This window comes from Zingiber officinale, chromosome 7A, assembly GCF_018446385.1.
Source record: "Zingiber officinale cultivar Zhangliang chromosome 7A, Zo_v1.1, whole genome shotgun sequence".
NCBI lineage: Eukaryota > Viridiplantae > Streptophyta > Magnoliopsida > Zingiberales > Zingiberaceae > Zingiber > Zingiber officinale.
The window spans coordinates 38,142,706-38,159,911 of NC_055998.1; the positions used below are offsets into that span (position 1 = coordinate 38,142,706).

The 17,206-nt window shown below is 38.0% G+C and overlaps 1 protein-coding gene across 1 annotated transcript in view; it reads left to right on the forward strand.

The window, feature by feature from the left end:
• Positions 1–17,206, forward strand: part of LOC122001339 (peroxisomal acyl-coenzyme A oxidase 1-like) — a 32,358-nt gene that overhangs the window by 12,515 nt on the left and 2,637 nt on the right. Inside the window, exons 10-11 of the mRNA XM_042556045.1 lie at positions 16,045–16,165; positions 16,536–16,646. Of these exons, the coding sequence (XP_042411979.1) occupies positions 16,045–16,165; positions 16,536–16,646 (232 nt within the window). The remainder of the gene's footprint in view (positions 1–16,044; positions 16,166–16,535; positions 16,647–17,206) is intronic.

The window sequence follows — 17,206 nt, forward strand, 5'->3', positions numbered from 1 at the left end:
AAATTTTGTGAACTGGATTGGGTTTCAAACATAAGTTATTACTACACCTAATGAATCTCTCTGATATTTATCCTCAGAAATTTTGTTAACTGGGAATTTTTAATGGCTTCCGAACACTTATTTCTTATAATCCATGAATTTATCTAGAAAATATATTTTGCTATTTCCTATGTCAATGTATTGTTCATTTAAACAAACATTGTTTTCTAGAGATATATGTTGATGTATTTTTTTCCTTACCCATGGTACCCTTGCTAACAATTTTTCAAATTATTAGGATGGAATTGAAGAATGTCGGAAATTGTGTGGAGGCCATGGTTACTTATGCAGCAGTGGGCTTCCTGAGTTATTTGCTGTCTATGTTCCTGCTTGTACGTATGAAGGAGATAATATTGTTTTGCTTTTGCAGGTTAGTTCCTTTTTAGTCTCTGTTCAGGAATTTATGTGAAGGTTTCATGAGGTTCAAGGGTTTGCCTTTGCTTGACAATTGCGTTGGCTTTAGATATGGATTTCAATTATTTTCCTCTCTTGAATAACAGGCTAACTGCTTGTAGAATTATGATGATAGAAAATGAAGCTTTTTAATTATCTTTTCTATAGAGAAGAGATAACTTCTTTGATAGGGAAATGGTCACCTGCTTTAATTTCATAAGTAAATTACATTGGTCACAGTTTTCTTGGCAATAAGTTAGTTAGGGGTAGTGCCTTAAGTGCATCATCTTGAATGAAACAAATTGTTGTAGTTTTTTTTTTGTCCCACCTTACTATTGTGGGCTAATCAAGAGGGTTTCTTAGGCATACACGAGTTTATTAAATTCACTTGGCTTAATATTATGGGCTAGTGGGTGATGCCCATCAAGCTAATGGGCTAGTTATCTCATTCAATCTAGTAATGACAAATGATACTGGGGCGTACCTAGTTCTAGGATTAGTTAGATGATCAAACTAAAAAGTACAAATCTAATTGAAGTGATGCCTATTAATCTAATGGGCTAATTATTTCATTCAACTTAGCCATGACAGATGATATTGGGGTAGAATTAGTTTTCAGTTAGTCAGATGATCATCTAAAGTGCAAATCCAATGGAAAAGTGATGCTTGCTATGATGATCAACATTGAGCTTTACATGCTTTTAACTATGGATAATGTAGGCTTTTATTTACACTTCCACAGAGATTAGGAATTTACCTTCTTGAGTCATTAGTCAAGTTGGGGATGGAAGGTGGGGGTTATGGTGTTGTTAATTGGTGAAGGACACCCTTAACTAAAATAGGGCCTCAAATCAAATAGTGGCCATAAGTATCATTTCACATTACCACGCATCACATTAGATTACAAGCTTAATCACACAAAACTGCAACGCTAAATGCTAAATCAATTTAGCAAGGGAAGACCAAAAAATGTTGCCTCGACCAATCAAAGAGGCAAGCATAATGAACACTTACATAGTATATTGTAGAAGAGTACCCTGCGGACCAAGGGATTATCAACCAAACTGTATCTATAGCTTTTGGACATGTTTCCTATGAGGGAAAGAAATGTGGATGAAAATAAGGTGACAAAAAAGATTTTCTTAGGGACACTTTCTCTCTTTCCTTTAGCAGAAATAAGGCAGGGATGGAAAAATCCTTTTGTCCAGCTTTCCTCTATATTACTTCATCTTATTTGGGTGGAAAATTTACTTTCTCATGCAATGCACCAAATCCATAATTATAACATTTAAAATTATTTTTTTTTCAAATCTAAAAGGTCTAAGAGCCCTCAGCTGAGTCACTCTACAATGAGGGCACAAACAAGACCAATTGGTGAGGCAATTATCAGGGCAAGGTGGGGCAGAACCACACAAACACCACTTTAAAAGGAGGGTAAATAATAGAGAAGCAGGTCACCCAACCTAGTCTACAAGGACCCGTAGTTGCTTCTAATCTTTCTCCTTTGAGAATCTAAGGTTGATCCACTAACACTTCTAAAAGAACTTATCAATGTTGTCAACGCTCAATACCAGAATTGGGACTTCAACATCTATAGCATCAACAAATCAAATGACCAACTCCTAGTTGCAAATGGAGGTATAGCTGAGGGACTTGAAATAACTATAGTAAATGTCAACGACACATCTTTCATTGCCATTGTTAGAACACTCAATCTCTATGGCTGATTGACCACGTCACAATGATTTGAGAAGTCAAAGAGTAGCTAGAAGTAGCTGACACATCTATCATGCTTGAGGAAGTATTGGGGGCAGTTGTCTTGATACCTAATGAATAAGGGAGCCTAGTGATACGAGCACCCCTTAAGTCGTACTACGGGTGTATCAAATTACAATTAAATTACTGAACACCTTCTACACTAATATAGCAGAAAGATGACTTAGGTCATCTTCCAATGAATGTGACAATAGGATGCTAGTTCTTAGGATTGATTTATTGCTTTTGGGTTTTTATGTGAACATGGGGAGTTTGGATTTGAGTGCTAAGGCTACGAAATGAAATATCAATACATGTAATAAAATCTAATCCTAAAATAAAAGACAATATGAATAAAGGAAGCTTAGGCTAACCTAAACTAAGATTGTAAGGAAATTAAAGACAACGCAAAGCAAGCATTAACAAAATTAAACATGTAAAGAAACCTAGAGCAATTAACAAACCTAACCTAATTGCATTCAAATGAATAACAAACATCATGGAAATATAAAACTTCTAACTAACTGTAATACCCGGTTCTGAGATTCTGGTTAAGCATGGCTTAAAAGGTTAGATGGTACTATCCATATCACCAAGGTGCACCTTCCTTTTCGGAAGCCCAAACTTAAGAACTCCAAAGTTAAGCGTGCTTGGCTTGGAGAAATCTGAGGATGGGTGATCTCCTGGAAGTTTTCCAGGGTGCGTGCGAGTGAGGACAAAACATGCTGAAAGGACCTCCGGTGGTCTGTGGAGTTAGTCGTCAACCCGATGGGCAATTCCGGTGGCGTTCCTAGTTCGGTCCGGGTGGGTCGGGCCGGGGCGTTACAGATGGTATCAGAGCGACCTTGCGACCGTGAGTGCGCCTGTGGCGGGAGCACCCAAGGCACCACCTAGTGAGAGAGATTCTGAGATTTGTCTGTGGTGTGATTTATGATTATACAACGAGGACTTTGTGTCTTTATGTGGGGGTGATTGTAATAACCCGGTTCTGAGATTTTGGTTAAGTATGACTTAAAAGGTTAGATGGTACTATCCATATCACCAAGGTGCACCTTCCTTTTCGGAAGCCCAAACTTAAGAACTCCAAAGTTAAGCATGCTTGGCTTGGAGAAATCTGAGGATGGGTGACCTCCTGGAAAGTTTTCTAGGGTGCGTGCGAGTGAGGACAAAGCACGCTGAAAGGACCTCCGGTGGTCTGTGAAGCTAGTCGTCAACCCGATGGGCAATTCCGGTGGCGTTCCCAGTTCGGTCCGGGTGGGGTCGGGCCGGGGCGTTACACTAACTCTGCATTGTAAGAATTAAACTAAAGAAATTACATCAACTAAAACCTGACTATTGGATGAGACATTTAATCAAACACTTGGGCATGAGTCAATTAAATCATAATGCGTGCAATTTGAAACATAGGAGGTTAAATTAATACAAGCACTTAACATTCAACAATAACAATCCACAAACATAAACCAATGCATAAAGAAATCAACCCAACCAACACATGAAGATCAACCCAAGCTTCAGAAGGAGGTTGAACTACCATAGAGGAGTGAGCTGCCCTCTCCTCTTCTAAACCCAAAGAAGAGAGGGAAGAGGGCTGCCGAAGATGGAGGAAATAGATTCTCCTCTTTTAACCCTAAGAGGAGAGTGGAAGAGGCGGTCGGAAGCGAAGAATCTGCCCTTTCCTCTTCTAACCTGAAGAGGAAAGGGAAGAGGGGCTGTGGAACAAATGCCAAGGAGCTGCCCTCCTCTTCTAACTCGAAGAGGAGATGGTCGGAGCTTGAAGAAGAAGCAATCCGAAAGCTTGGCTTGGGTTGAGAATGGCGTCGGGAAGAGGTGGATGAGGAAGAAGTAGGGGTGAGCAAAAGTTCGGTTAAACTGAATTAACAGACCGAATCGACCGAAGTTAAAAGTTCGGTTCGGTTAATTTGGGAATTTATTTTTTTAGAAATATCGGTTTAATCGGTTCAATTTTGAAAATCAAAATTTGGTTAAACCGATATTATGAGTTGAACCAAACCGGAACCAACCAAACCAAATCAAACCAAATCGGAACCAAACCGAGCCGATATTATGAGTTGAACCGAACCAAACCTAATCAAACCAAACCAAACCGTAAAATTCGGTTATTTCGGTCGAAAATTGAATTAAGCGAAGTTTTATCGATGATGGTTTGGTTGGTTCGGAAAAAGTTCGGTAGGTTTGGTTTTCGGTTTATCGGTTCGGTCTGTTTAGTTTAAACCGATTGCTCACCCCTAGGAAGAAGGTGTGCTTGATGGTAGATGGAGGAGATGAGATGGTGAAGAGGACCGGCTAGCAGTGGTGGAGCGAAGGTGGTCCGCCGGTTGTTGGCGAGATGGAGAATAAGGCAGTGGAGAAGATGGCGTCAAGAGCGTCGGGGCGAAGGTGATGGTGTGTGTCAGCGTCGCGTGAGCCAAAGTAGTGATCCTTTGTTGAGAAACCCATCAAGTGAAGTCCTTGTTCATCCAAGCCTTCATTTTGCCAAGTTGATTTTGAAACCTTTGATAAAGGGTTGTTGAACCAAGCTCTCTATTTGAACCAGCTTCACTTGAACTTGAACCAAGCACCAATTGAACCTCTCCTTAACCCTTGCAATAGGTTCAATTGGTTCAATTCGACTCATGTTATGGTTCTTCTTTAATTCCCTATAAAATCATGAAATAATATCCAAATTTAGTAAAAAATTATAATGAACTCAAAAATAGATCCTACTCGTAAAACAAGATATAAAACATGATTTAAGCATACGGGAGGATAAAAATACTAAGTATAAGGGTCAAAATAATGCACTAAAATGTTCGTTATCACCTTGCCACTAAGAGTGGGTGCATTAAAGCAAGTGTCCTTGTGCTTGTCTTCTCTACACCATTGATCATCATTCAAGGGCTCATTTGAGAATGGAAATGGTTGGCATTTGCCATCATGGAATATCACTAATTGGCAATGGATGTATAGTTGGTAGTCATTGTAGTGCAATCTTAGTTTGCAGGTTTTGCCAATAGCATCACAATCTCAAAATTAGAGATATTAGATTCATTAGTGAAAGTTAGTGACATTCAATATTCACAACCTAGGATAGGATGGTTATGTTGCTCTTCGCCTCCAATCACCAACCAATGAAGAGACTTCCTAAGTGAAGGGATGATTTCAATAATAAAATCATCACGATCACATCCTAAAGCGTTACAGTCCCAGTGTCTAGGCACATAAAGTGGAGTTGGAGATACTGATGTCCTTAAGATCGTAGTGACTTGTTGATAGCATGAAGGACAACCAAGTGACACATCCAATTGTACTCAAGGAGGATTGAATTAGTGGTTCAACAGAAAACTATTAGGATCATGCAAGGTGGCTGTTGAGAAGTTAAAGAGAGAAGGGTGGGGTTCTTTAGTGGGGAGTGATACTCCAAGGAAGACATCAATGCCACACTATCAGTGGGGAAGAAAATGTATTAAGTTGGCGTTTGGCCTTCTAGATCCCAAGTGATTTGGTGGGCATTGATGGCTTGATCTCCATGTCAACCATATCGCCGTAATACCACCCAATTGAGTAAAAATTGCATGATGGTACTCCTCGTAGCAGTAGCAAATTTAAATATTTAATATGAATGAAGGTTCACAATGCAAATAATGTTGGAGGATCATTGGTAGGAGAGGGGTGGTGGCTAGGTGAATAGCCTAGGGCATGTCATAACTAGCAAAGCTCGAGGATATCTAAGAAGTACTTTATTAAAGGGGATTTCTTCATTAAATTGTTAAATATCACATGCCAGTTTGGTGGCCCATGATCATCCATCATAATGCAAGTTTCATCCAACAAGAACCTTGGTCTCGGGCAGAAGTGGTAGGGTGTAGCAATCGTGTTTGCACGATTTATGTTTCTCTAATATGCAAATGAAGCTCTCAAGTGTTTCCTACATCCATCCTTATACAAAGGAAGAGCGAACCACCCTCGGTGACCTTAAAGCATACACTATCCCTAGATGCATCGTTGTAGATGTTGAAGACCACCTAACTAGGTTGTGCTTTTATAACATCCCTCATCCATATTCCCAATTCATTGAAATCTTTCAATGCACTCTTTGAATTATGAATCGTGAGCTTCCATCTCCCCACTCCCACCACCACCATTGCAACATCCCTCATCCACATTCCCTCTTCATTGATATCTTTCAATGCACTCTTTGATCAATGAATAGCATTTTGAATATTTGAATGCCTAATCGATGGTTCTCTATTGTTACACAAAAGGTGTAGCTTGTCATTATACATAATGACTTCAATTCATATGAAGCCAAACGAAAGGCATGAATCACTATAACCAAATTTCCATCTTCGTTAGACGTCACACTTCTTGTAGTCAGGCACCTTGAAGGGATTACTGCTCATCTGCTGCTAGTGTTAGATTAGTGTTGGTCTCAGATCCTAGATTACTCTTTCCAAACACTTGTCAACTTTTAAATTATTTACTTTTCTCGTATAATAGACTACTTAAACCATATCAGAAAACCTATACTAATTTAATATATTTTCTTTGAATAATTCATTGTTCTCTTTTGAACCTATGTCAGGATATCTTCAAGTATCCAAGATACTAATACTTGTCATAGATATTGTCACGCGCCGGAGGAGTCTCTACTCGACAAACGGACAACATCACTTCCCTTATGACAACGTATGAAACCTGGATACATAGCCACACGGTTATACAAGTATAATAACTACAGCCCACACCGCTAAAAACATACAGAACCGCGCAGGATAATAAGCAGCTCATACAGCTGAAACAAAAACACAGCGGAAGATATAAGAGCAACCCACATAAACCAAAGACAATAGATTGTGAGTCGGCTCAGCTTACACAACAATCACTAACAACCACAAAAGGAGTCATATGGCTAAACACCAAGTCTGAGTCAAATTATTACAACACCAAGTCTATAAAATCCAAAGAAAATGTGAGTAAAGCATAAAACAAAGTAAAATTCATCCTCAGATATGACGTGGGACCGACAGTCAGGTTCTCCAAGTGACTCAGCATCATCTACATGTTACCTGTGGAACATAAAACATACATAGGGGTGATGAGCCCGGGTGACTCAACGGGTAATAGACATGATAGGGCATGGTCAACATAGATCATGGAGATCAAAGCATATAGTCTCAGTAGGGAAATAAGAACATAATCATATATGACATAATAAATGCACATACCAGTACCAGTCTAACACACACGGTATAATGATCAGTAAACCACTAGGGATCAACAACTCGTAACACCTATATATATATATATAACAGCATATATATGTATGATAAATAAATATGTATGAATCATGTCATAGCTCAATCAAATGCAACAAATCACAAGCATATGCAAATATATCTCTAAAAGATGCACTGCACATTATATGCATATGCACATTTATGCGTCACTTCTACACTCCACTTCAAGCTACCACTACATCCTTATGGCCGAGTGAGCTAGGACTATGACTACTACTCATGTCTCCAAGCTACCACTACATCAATGTGGCCGAGATGGACATGATGCAAAGTAACTATCTAGCTACATAGCAAGAGGATATGCACGACTTCAGCTACCACTAGACATAATAGCCAAGTGGGCACGACAGGACAGTTGCACTCAACTCCAAGCTTCCACTGTCCCTGAGTGGCTGAATAGGCAGCAAAAATGACTGACAAGTAGCTCATACCACAAGGGAGACAATGGTCGTCTACATGCATATAGTGCAATGATGAACATGATGTAAGTAGTCATGATATAGATGCAACCATCATCAATGCAACAACCCAAATCAACATAAGTACATCCAATATATGATCTGTCTATCACCTAAGTCTATAGGTATGAATAGATCCAACAGGTGTCTACTAAACAACAAAATATAGTAAGTAACAACACCTATAGTACACACCAGACATGTATGCACACTACAACATAGGTATAATCAATATGATGCCTCCAATAGTCACACCAGACACGTGTGCTTACACAATATAAGTATAATCAACATGATTCTTCCAATAGTACACAAGACATGTGTGCACACTCAACATGCAAATGTACCATCAACATGATATCTCCTATAGTACACACCATTCATGGGTATACTTTACATCATATTCATAATCAATATGTTAACTCGTATAGTGCACACCACACAAGTGTACACACCACATGCATATAATCAGTGAATATGGTATCTCCTATAGTACATATTCTACAGAGTATAGATATCTAAAACTTAGACTGTGTAAGCAATAAATAGATCATCTTAAAAGTCAAGAACGTAAGTATCAAGCATGGATAAATACGAGTAGATTTAAGGTAAAGCAACATAATCCATTAATTAAAAACTATGCACTAAGTTCAATGAACTATAGAGGCCAAGGAAGAAGTACCCTCCTTAATTGTAGATTGAGCTAAACAATCCCTATGTCGAAGTGCTCGTCTCGAATTAGAGTCATGTAATAAATTGTACAGTTTAGCTAATTCCATGATACATCAATTAGCTAACCAATATCCCAAATCTAATTAGGTAACCTTAATCAAAATGATCATTAGTTAATCCTAATCATTGGTTAACTTCAATTAATCTACTTTATTGATTAAATTAGGGTTAATCACATTATCAACACTAATTAATCCATCCAATCTATCTATTACTTAAAGGTAAATCAACCTATTTTAACAATTCGATTCCAATTAACATCATCAGACTAATGCTACTATAAATCATGGTAATAGATCTACAAAGTTATTCGAAATTAACCAAATTCTATCAACCCAATTCAAAAATCATTCAATCGTTTAATCCATGTCTTAGATCAACTATGCATCATGAATCAATTAATCCAAATCAACCTTAACAGTGTTTAATTAATCAAACTGAACAAAAAGATCTAGTTAGGTAATGAAATCTATTACCTAATTGGAATGTAGCTCCTTACCAGGCAACACGCAGAGACTCCAACAGTCTGATGGTCCACCAATCACCGCCTTCTGGTTACAAAAGAAGGACAAGCAACTACGAAGGCCAAGCCTGTGAAAATGTTGAGGTTCTAAGGTGTGCCACTATGCACAAGACTCATCCGGCTACATGGTTCGTTGGCAAAAAGGCGGCGACATCGTCAAGTTGGCCTCACACGAAGAGGCGACGACGACACTAGGGCACCGACTTGAAGGTAATCGGAAGAAGAAGAGTGGCTAGCCAACTGTAATAACTACAGTACCTCACCGGCAAAAGGAGCTGCGCTGTGTGGGCGACGGTGTCGCGAAGGAGATTGGGAGGACGGGGCTCGACATCGGCTGGTGTTGTGTTGAGCCGGGACAGAGGATGGACGGCAATGGTCGAACTTGACACCGATGAAGGAGCAACGACGCCGGTTCTCGTGGTGATCCAATGATGGAGCAGCGGCGAAGACGCGATGGCAAAATCGCGAGAGGGAGAGGGGATCAGGAGAGTGGTTGGCGGAAATGAGAGGAAAAGAAAAGAAACAAGTTTTATAATCACAACTTAGGTTTAATTAATTAAATCCTAAGTTAATTCCTCAATCAACTCCCACTTATATGATTATTCCAATAGATTTTCTCTTAGCCTAATAAATCTACTCCTAAAAACGTCTCATCCAAGCTTAAAATAAATCCCAAAAAATTTCTAAACAATCCCAAAAAATTCTATAAAGTTATTTTCTCAATTACACTTATTATTTAATTATTGTATCTTACCGATATGGTTGTAAACATTTGCTTATGACTTATAACAGGAAGGCATGGACTGTTTGGTCCTGAATTTATTTTCCTATATTCATGTCCATATTCATTTTCCCTCTAAACTAATGTTTTTTTCAATTAGTTTGGACTTCAATATTTGTCCTAAGTCCTGATAGAAAAGAGGTTGAGTATTGGATTAGGCCTTGATAGCCAACACTAAAATTGTTTAAACAGCAATGTTCATCCATCTTAATTGCAATGAAGAGATAAATTTATGTAGCTTACTCTAAACAGTAGGAACAAATACAATTTGATGATGATGCATCCAACCAACATATTCTTCATCGGGCTCTATGGAAGGATATATCACCATCAATTTTCCAAATAATTAAATATTCTTTTGTTACATTAACCAAGTTTTTGGTCTCTCCTACCTCTTAAATTTTCCACTCTAGTTGATTTCAGTTTGTTTAACTATAGAGTTGTTGGTCTCCCCATATCCAGCATGTAATTCTACCTTTGCTATAATAATTTTTTGTATGGTTCCTAATAGCCCAACACATTGATCCACAAAATATTTCAGAAATACCAGTCATATAAAGCCTAGGAAGTGCACAACGATCATAGAAGGTTTAGATGTTCTTCATTTCAGCAATTTTTTAAACTCTTATTAATGATCTTTTCATTAATATCTTCTTCGTTAATATACATGTAATATACATAGAACCCTTGTGGAAATTTCATGTTGATCCATCTTAATATTTTTTTCTCACTAATGAAATTACATATTGTAAGCTTTACTTTTACTTAGCAATCCTTAGTTTTAATGTTTTGTTTCCCAACTCAAGGATCAAGTTAATCTATTTATACTCTCAAGTGGCAAAATATCATTGGCAAATAACATACACCACTTGCAAGAGATGACTTGAGGGAATAATAATCTCTTCTATTGAGATTGTATTTATAATAATTTACCGTATAATTACAGCTCAATAATTTACAGCATAATCACTGATTTAGGCAAACAATTAAGAATAATTAAAACTTGCTAAGAATAACCAAAACTTGCTAAGAATAATCAAGACAGCTGGCTGGAATAATTTACACCTAAGAGTTTTCCTAAATAATCTATATTCTCGACACTCCCTCTCAAGCTGGTTTAAAGATATCTTCTATACCCAGCTTGCTTACTAAACATTCAAACTGTCTCTTGTGTAGCCCCTTTGTAAGTAGATCAGCTACCTGTTCAATGGTAGGGATATAGTCCACACTAATCATATGATTGTCTATTTTTTCTTTGATGAAGTGCTTGTCGACTTCCACATGCTTTGTGTGATCATGAAGTACTGGATTGTGTGCAATTGAAATTGCTGCTTTGTTATCACAGTGCATCTTTATTGGCGCCGACTCTGATATCTTCAATTCCAATAATAGTCTCTTGATCCACAAAACTTCACATATCCCATGAGCTAAGGCTCTAAAGTCAGCCTCTGCGTTGCTTCGAGCTACCACATTTTGTTTCTTGCTACGCCAAGTGACCAAATTACCACCCACAACCGAGCAATATCCCGAAGTAGACCTTCTATCAGTTAGGTCTGCGTCAGTGTAAGCTTCAACTTGTAGACGCCCCCGGGTTTTAAACAGAAGGCCTTTACCGGGTGTTCTCTTCAGATACCTTAGGATCTGATACACAGCGGCGAAATGTTCAGACCCAGGCGAGTGCATGAATTGGCTAACTACACTGAAATGCTATATCAGGTCGAGTATGTGATAGATAAATCAGTCTCCCGACAAGTCTTTGATAGCGCTCCCTTTCCTTTACTGATTCTGCCGCTGCTGGTTGTAGCTGGACGTAAGGCTCCATAGGCGTCTCAGCTGGCTTACATCCCAACATACTAGTTTCGGTCAGCAAGTCAAGGACATATTTTCGTTAGTTGACAAATATACCTTGGACCTTGCAAACTCCATGCCAAGAAAGTATTTTAACTTTCCCAAGTTCTTGATTTCAAATTCTTTTGCAAGCTTTCCTTTAAGTTCTTCAAGTTCCTTGTAGTCACTCCCTATTAGGATGATATCATCAACATATACAATAAGCACAGCTGTTTTACCTTCCTTTGAGTGTTTGTAAAACATGGTGTGATCAGCTTGACTTTGAATATAACCAAGTCGCTTCACAGCTTTGCCCAAGCGTTCAAACCATGCCCTTGGGGATTGCTTTAGACCATACAAGGCCTTCTTCAGTTTACACACCTTTCCGACTCCGAACTTTCTTTCAAAACCCGGAGGGAGGCTCATAAGTACTTCTTCATCTAGATCTCCATTTAGGAAGGCATTTTTAACATCCAGCTGATATAAGGGTCATTTGAGATTGACCGCAAGTGACAGAAGAACTTGAATTGAGTTAATTTTTGCGACAGGAGCAAATGTTTCCTGGTAATCTATTCTATATGTCTATGTAAAGCCCTTTGCTACAAGCCTTGCCTTATATCTCTCTACGCTCCCATCTGGTTTACTCTTTATAGTGAAGAGTCATCTGCACCCTACTATCTTTTGATCTTTAGGTGCTTCAACAATTTCCCAAGTACCATTTTTCTTTAAGGCATTCATTTCTTCAAATACTGCTAATCTCCAATCCTTGTCCTCCAGTGCTTCCTGAATGTTTCTAGGTACAACAAGTTTTGAAATATTAATAGTAAATGTCTTATGTGTTTCGGATAAATGATCATGGGTTATGTATCTGGCAATGGGATGTTTGGTACAGGTTCGGGTACCTTTTCGAAAAGCAATGGGAAGGTCAAGGTTGTCAAGGTCATTTTCTTGCGGAACAATTGAGGTTGGACTAGTAGACTCAAGAATAATAAGTAAAGTGGAGTTTTCATGTAAGTTAGGGGAAAAAGAGGTACCTAGAGTATTCAGAGTTCCTTCGCCCGGGGCTTCCAATGAGGCTTGTGCTTGAATGGTAATTCATCTCTACGTCTTCCAAGGACATTTCTCCTAGAATAAGCCAAAGGTTCAAGAATATTTCGGTTTTTTTCCATTCGAAGTATTTCTTTTTCTGATAGATCAATTTCATGGTTGACAATTATGGGTTCGGACTCCCCATGATTTTCATTTTGAGATTTTGGAGGCTGGTCAATAACCAAATTTGGAAGAGTTCTAGTTATATCCCAAAAATTTGGTTCCCTTAGATTCTCCCCTTGAATCAAATTTTTGGTAAAATATGGTATGATTTCCATGAAAGTGGCATCCATTGTTACAAAGAACCGTTTTTTTAGAGGATTAAAGAATTTGTAGCCTTTGCGATTTGCAGCATAGCCTATAAAAACACATTTTTCTGCCCTAGGATATAATTTTGACCGTGATCTCTTAGGTATGTGTACATAAGCGGTGCAACCAAATACTTTAAGGGGTAAATCAGAATTGATGCGAGATTCAGGGAAATACTTTTTCAGACATTGCAACGGAGTGATGTATTTTAAAACTCTAGTAGGCATCCTATTAATCAAATAAGTTGCTGTTAGAATTGCATCTCCCCACAAGTACTTTGGAATATTCATATAAAACATTATGGCCCTAGCAACTTCAAGTAAGTGCCTATTTTTTCTTTCAGAGACTCCTCCATTTTGTTCTGGAGTATCAGGACAGGTTGATTGATATAAGATGCCTTTTTGTCTCAAAAAAGTTTCTACAGATTGATTGAAATATTCTGTGCCATTATCTGTTCTCAAAATGCTCATTTTTGTTTGAAATTGATTTTCAATCAAATTGTAGAATTCTTTAAAAATTTTCTCAACCTTATTTTTGTTTCTCATCAAAAATACCCAACAGAGTCGAGTATGGTCATCGGTAAAGCTTACAAACCATTTTTATCCCGATGATGTAGTTACCTTTGAGGGTCCCCACACATCATTGTGGAATAAGTAAAAAAGGTTTTGATTCAAGGTAAGGTCTAGAGACATATGTTTTACGAGGACTTTTTGCAAGAATACAACTTTTACATTGAAAATCTAAGAGGTTCATATTTTTAAACAAATCAGGGAATAAATGTTTCATATATGAAAAACTAGGGTGACCCAAACGGCAATGCCAAACCATTATTTGATCATAAACAAAAAGAGAACTAATACTACTAAGTCCTTGAACAATTTCCTTACTAGGTAAAATGTCCTCAAAGTAGTAAAGACCATTCACCATTTTAGCACTGCTAATCGTTTTCCTAGAGCTCCGGTCCTGAAAGGTACAATGAGAGTCACAAAAAACTACACGACAGTTAGAGTCTTTGGATAATTTATTGAGTGAAAGAAGATTGCATGTAAGTTTAGGTGCATAGAGAACAGACTTAAGATCTATATTCTCAGAAATTTGTACTGAACCTTTTCCGACAATAGGTGAAAACTTCCATCTGCAATCTTAACTTTTTATTTTTAGGACAGGGTGAGTATAATTTTAACAATTTCAAGGAATTGGTCATATGATCAGATGCTCCAGAATCAATTATCCATGGAGCAGAAATTCCGAAGCCACACGAAAAGGCAATTATTTCGTTACCTGTATGCGCCACATAAACATTAGGAGTACTGGATGATGAGTTTGAAGTTAACAGTGCTAGAAGTTGCTCCAGATGCTCTTTTGTGATGGTGCTAGCAGTAGTCATTGCCTCATTCGCAGTGGGAAAGATACGCTCATTTTTCTCTCCTGATTTACCTTTAAAGTTGGCGGGTTTGCCATGAATTTTCCAGCAGGTTTCTTGGGTGTGACGTGGCTTGTTGCAAAAGTCGCACCACAGAACTGAATTTTCTTCTGGTTTACGTAGATTGGCAGTGCCTCTGCGTATGTTTGAGCCTGTAGAGGTAAGGGCAGAACCTTCAATGATAGTCGTAGGTCCTTTCTTGCCAAGCATAACATTCCTCCGGCTCTCCTCCCTTCTAACTTCGGAGAAGACTTCACCGAGGGTTGGTAGTGGTCTCCTACCAATGATTCTTCCTCTTACCTCATCGAACTCAATATTGAGGCCAGCCAAAAATTTGAAGATACAACTATCTTCCACTGTTTTGTTGTGGTGCTGTCCATCTTCAACATTCTTCCACTCATATGCATCAAAGAGATCAAGGTCCTGCCAGATCCTCTTCAAGGAGTTGAAATACTTAGTGACTGGTTCTTCTCCTTGCCGCAATTCACCAAGTTTGAGAGTCAATTCAAAGATTTGGGACTGATTCCCAAATCAGAGTACATCTGATTTATGTTTTCCCATAATTCAAATGCCGTAGGGAAACACATATAATTTGCGCCAATCTCCTCTTCCATGGAACTTACGAGTCATGTCATTACCATGGAATTTTCGGCATCCCATGTAGCATACATTGGGTCTTTTTCCGATGGAGTTTTCTTTTCACCCGTTAAATAGCCCATCATTCCTCGGCCCCGAATATACATTCTCACTGATTGCGACCATCGTAAGAAGTTGTCGCCGTTCAGCTTGATGGTGGTTATCTGGGTAGGATGTGAGGAGGACTGAGGAATGGTGGTGGATTCGCTGGAGTGTTCAGACATGGTTTTGGCTTAAGGCACAAAGAAATTTCAGGACAGGGAAGGATGACTCTGATACCAACTTGAAAGAGATGACTTGAGGGAATAATAATCTCTTCTATTGAGATTGTATTTATAATAATTTACAGTATAATTATAGCTCAATAATTTACAGCATAATCACTGTGATTTAGGCAAACAATTAAGAATTATTAAAATTTGCTAAGAATAACCAAAACTTGCTAAGAATAATCAAGACAGCTGGCTGGAATAATTTACACCTCAGAGCTTTCCTAAATAATCTATATTCTCGACAACACCAAGGAGATTTATGTTGAATATAGTTGTGCACATTTGGTGTATGGCTGTTCTTCATGTGCTTTGAAAGATATGATAACTTGATCTTTGTGATCTGCTGTTTCTTTCAATATGTACAGCACTTTAAAATAGCTGACTTCATTGGTAGCATAAATTAGAGTATTTCATAATGCTGCTTCTGGTGGTCCTCATGCCACATTATAGTTCATAAAAAAAATTAGTGACCTTTAATTTTTTTTTCTTTTATATTTCTTATTTCAGGTGGCAAGGTTCCTTATGAAGACTATTTCTCAACTAGGTACTGGGAAACAGCCTGTTGGTACAACAGCATATATGGGAAGAATACAGCATTTGATGCAGAGCAAATGTGATGTTCTCACAGGTCATCATTCGACATCTTTTTTTTCAGTATAATAATTTGTTCAAAGCAAGGATTTATTTCCAGTCATTCATTAGCAGAGGTTCACCACCATGCAACCTTGTTATTTTATAGTTCGCTCGCTTCTCGTAAACTATTAAAAAATATATGTTGGATTTGATGTGGTGTGCTTTGTAGTGAATTAATGTGCTAAGAGCAGTGAAAGATGGCAGTGTAGCTATGGTACTTGCAAAATAAATGTCTAAATCATGTTTTATGTATGTTTGGTGACACTGGCTTATGGAGAAGTACATTGCATTGATCTTCATCTAGGATGTTTCACTAGCTTTTAAGTGTTCTTTCAATAAGTTGCAATCCTTATCTTCATATGCAGCTGAGGACTGGCTGAAACCTTCAGTTATACTGGAAGCATTTGAAGCTAGAGCAATTAGAATGGCTGTGAAGTGTGCCAAAGACATTAGTCAGTTCCCAAGCCAAGAAGATGGTTAGTTAATGTTCTGTGCATATGAGCTTCTTCATTTTTATTAAACTCCTACAAATAGATCCCTGAAAATGTTAAATGCGTCTATGTATAGTGTAGTATATGATGAGGAAGGGAATTATACTTTATGTGGCAACTTGTCTTTCTTTGTGCAATCTTTTTAATTCTTGTTTTTGTTTCAGTTGTTAAATTTGAACCTTTTTATAGGAAATTGACTGGTATAGCAGAGTGTATGGTCAATAAGTTCCTAGAAATGCCTTTGTCACAAGTTCTATATTAAAAAATATTAAAATCTTAGTTACCGAATTAGTGACCAAATTTTAAAAGAATATGACGAACAGGAGCAACTATGAAGTGATTGATCCTCTCATGACTAAGCCAAAACATAATACAAATGCCATGCTTATGTTCATCAAATGTAGGGGTGGGAATTCGGATCGGATTCAGGTTGGCAGGTTCAAATTGGCAGGTTGACGGGTTAGAATATCAAAATCCAAATCCGACCTAATTAATATTTCGGGTCAAATTGTTCGACCCGAACCCAACCTGTTTAGTTGTATTTG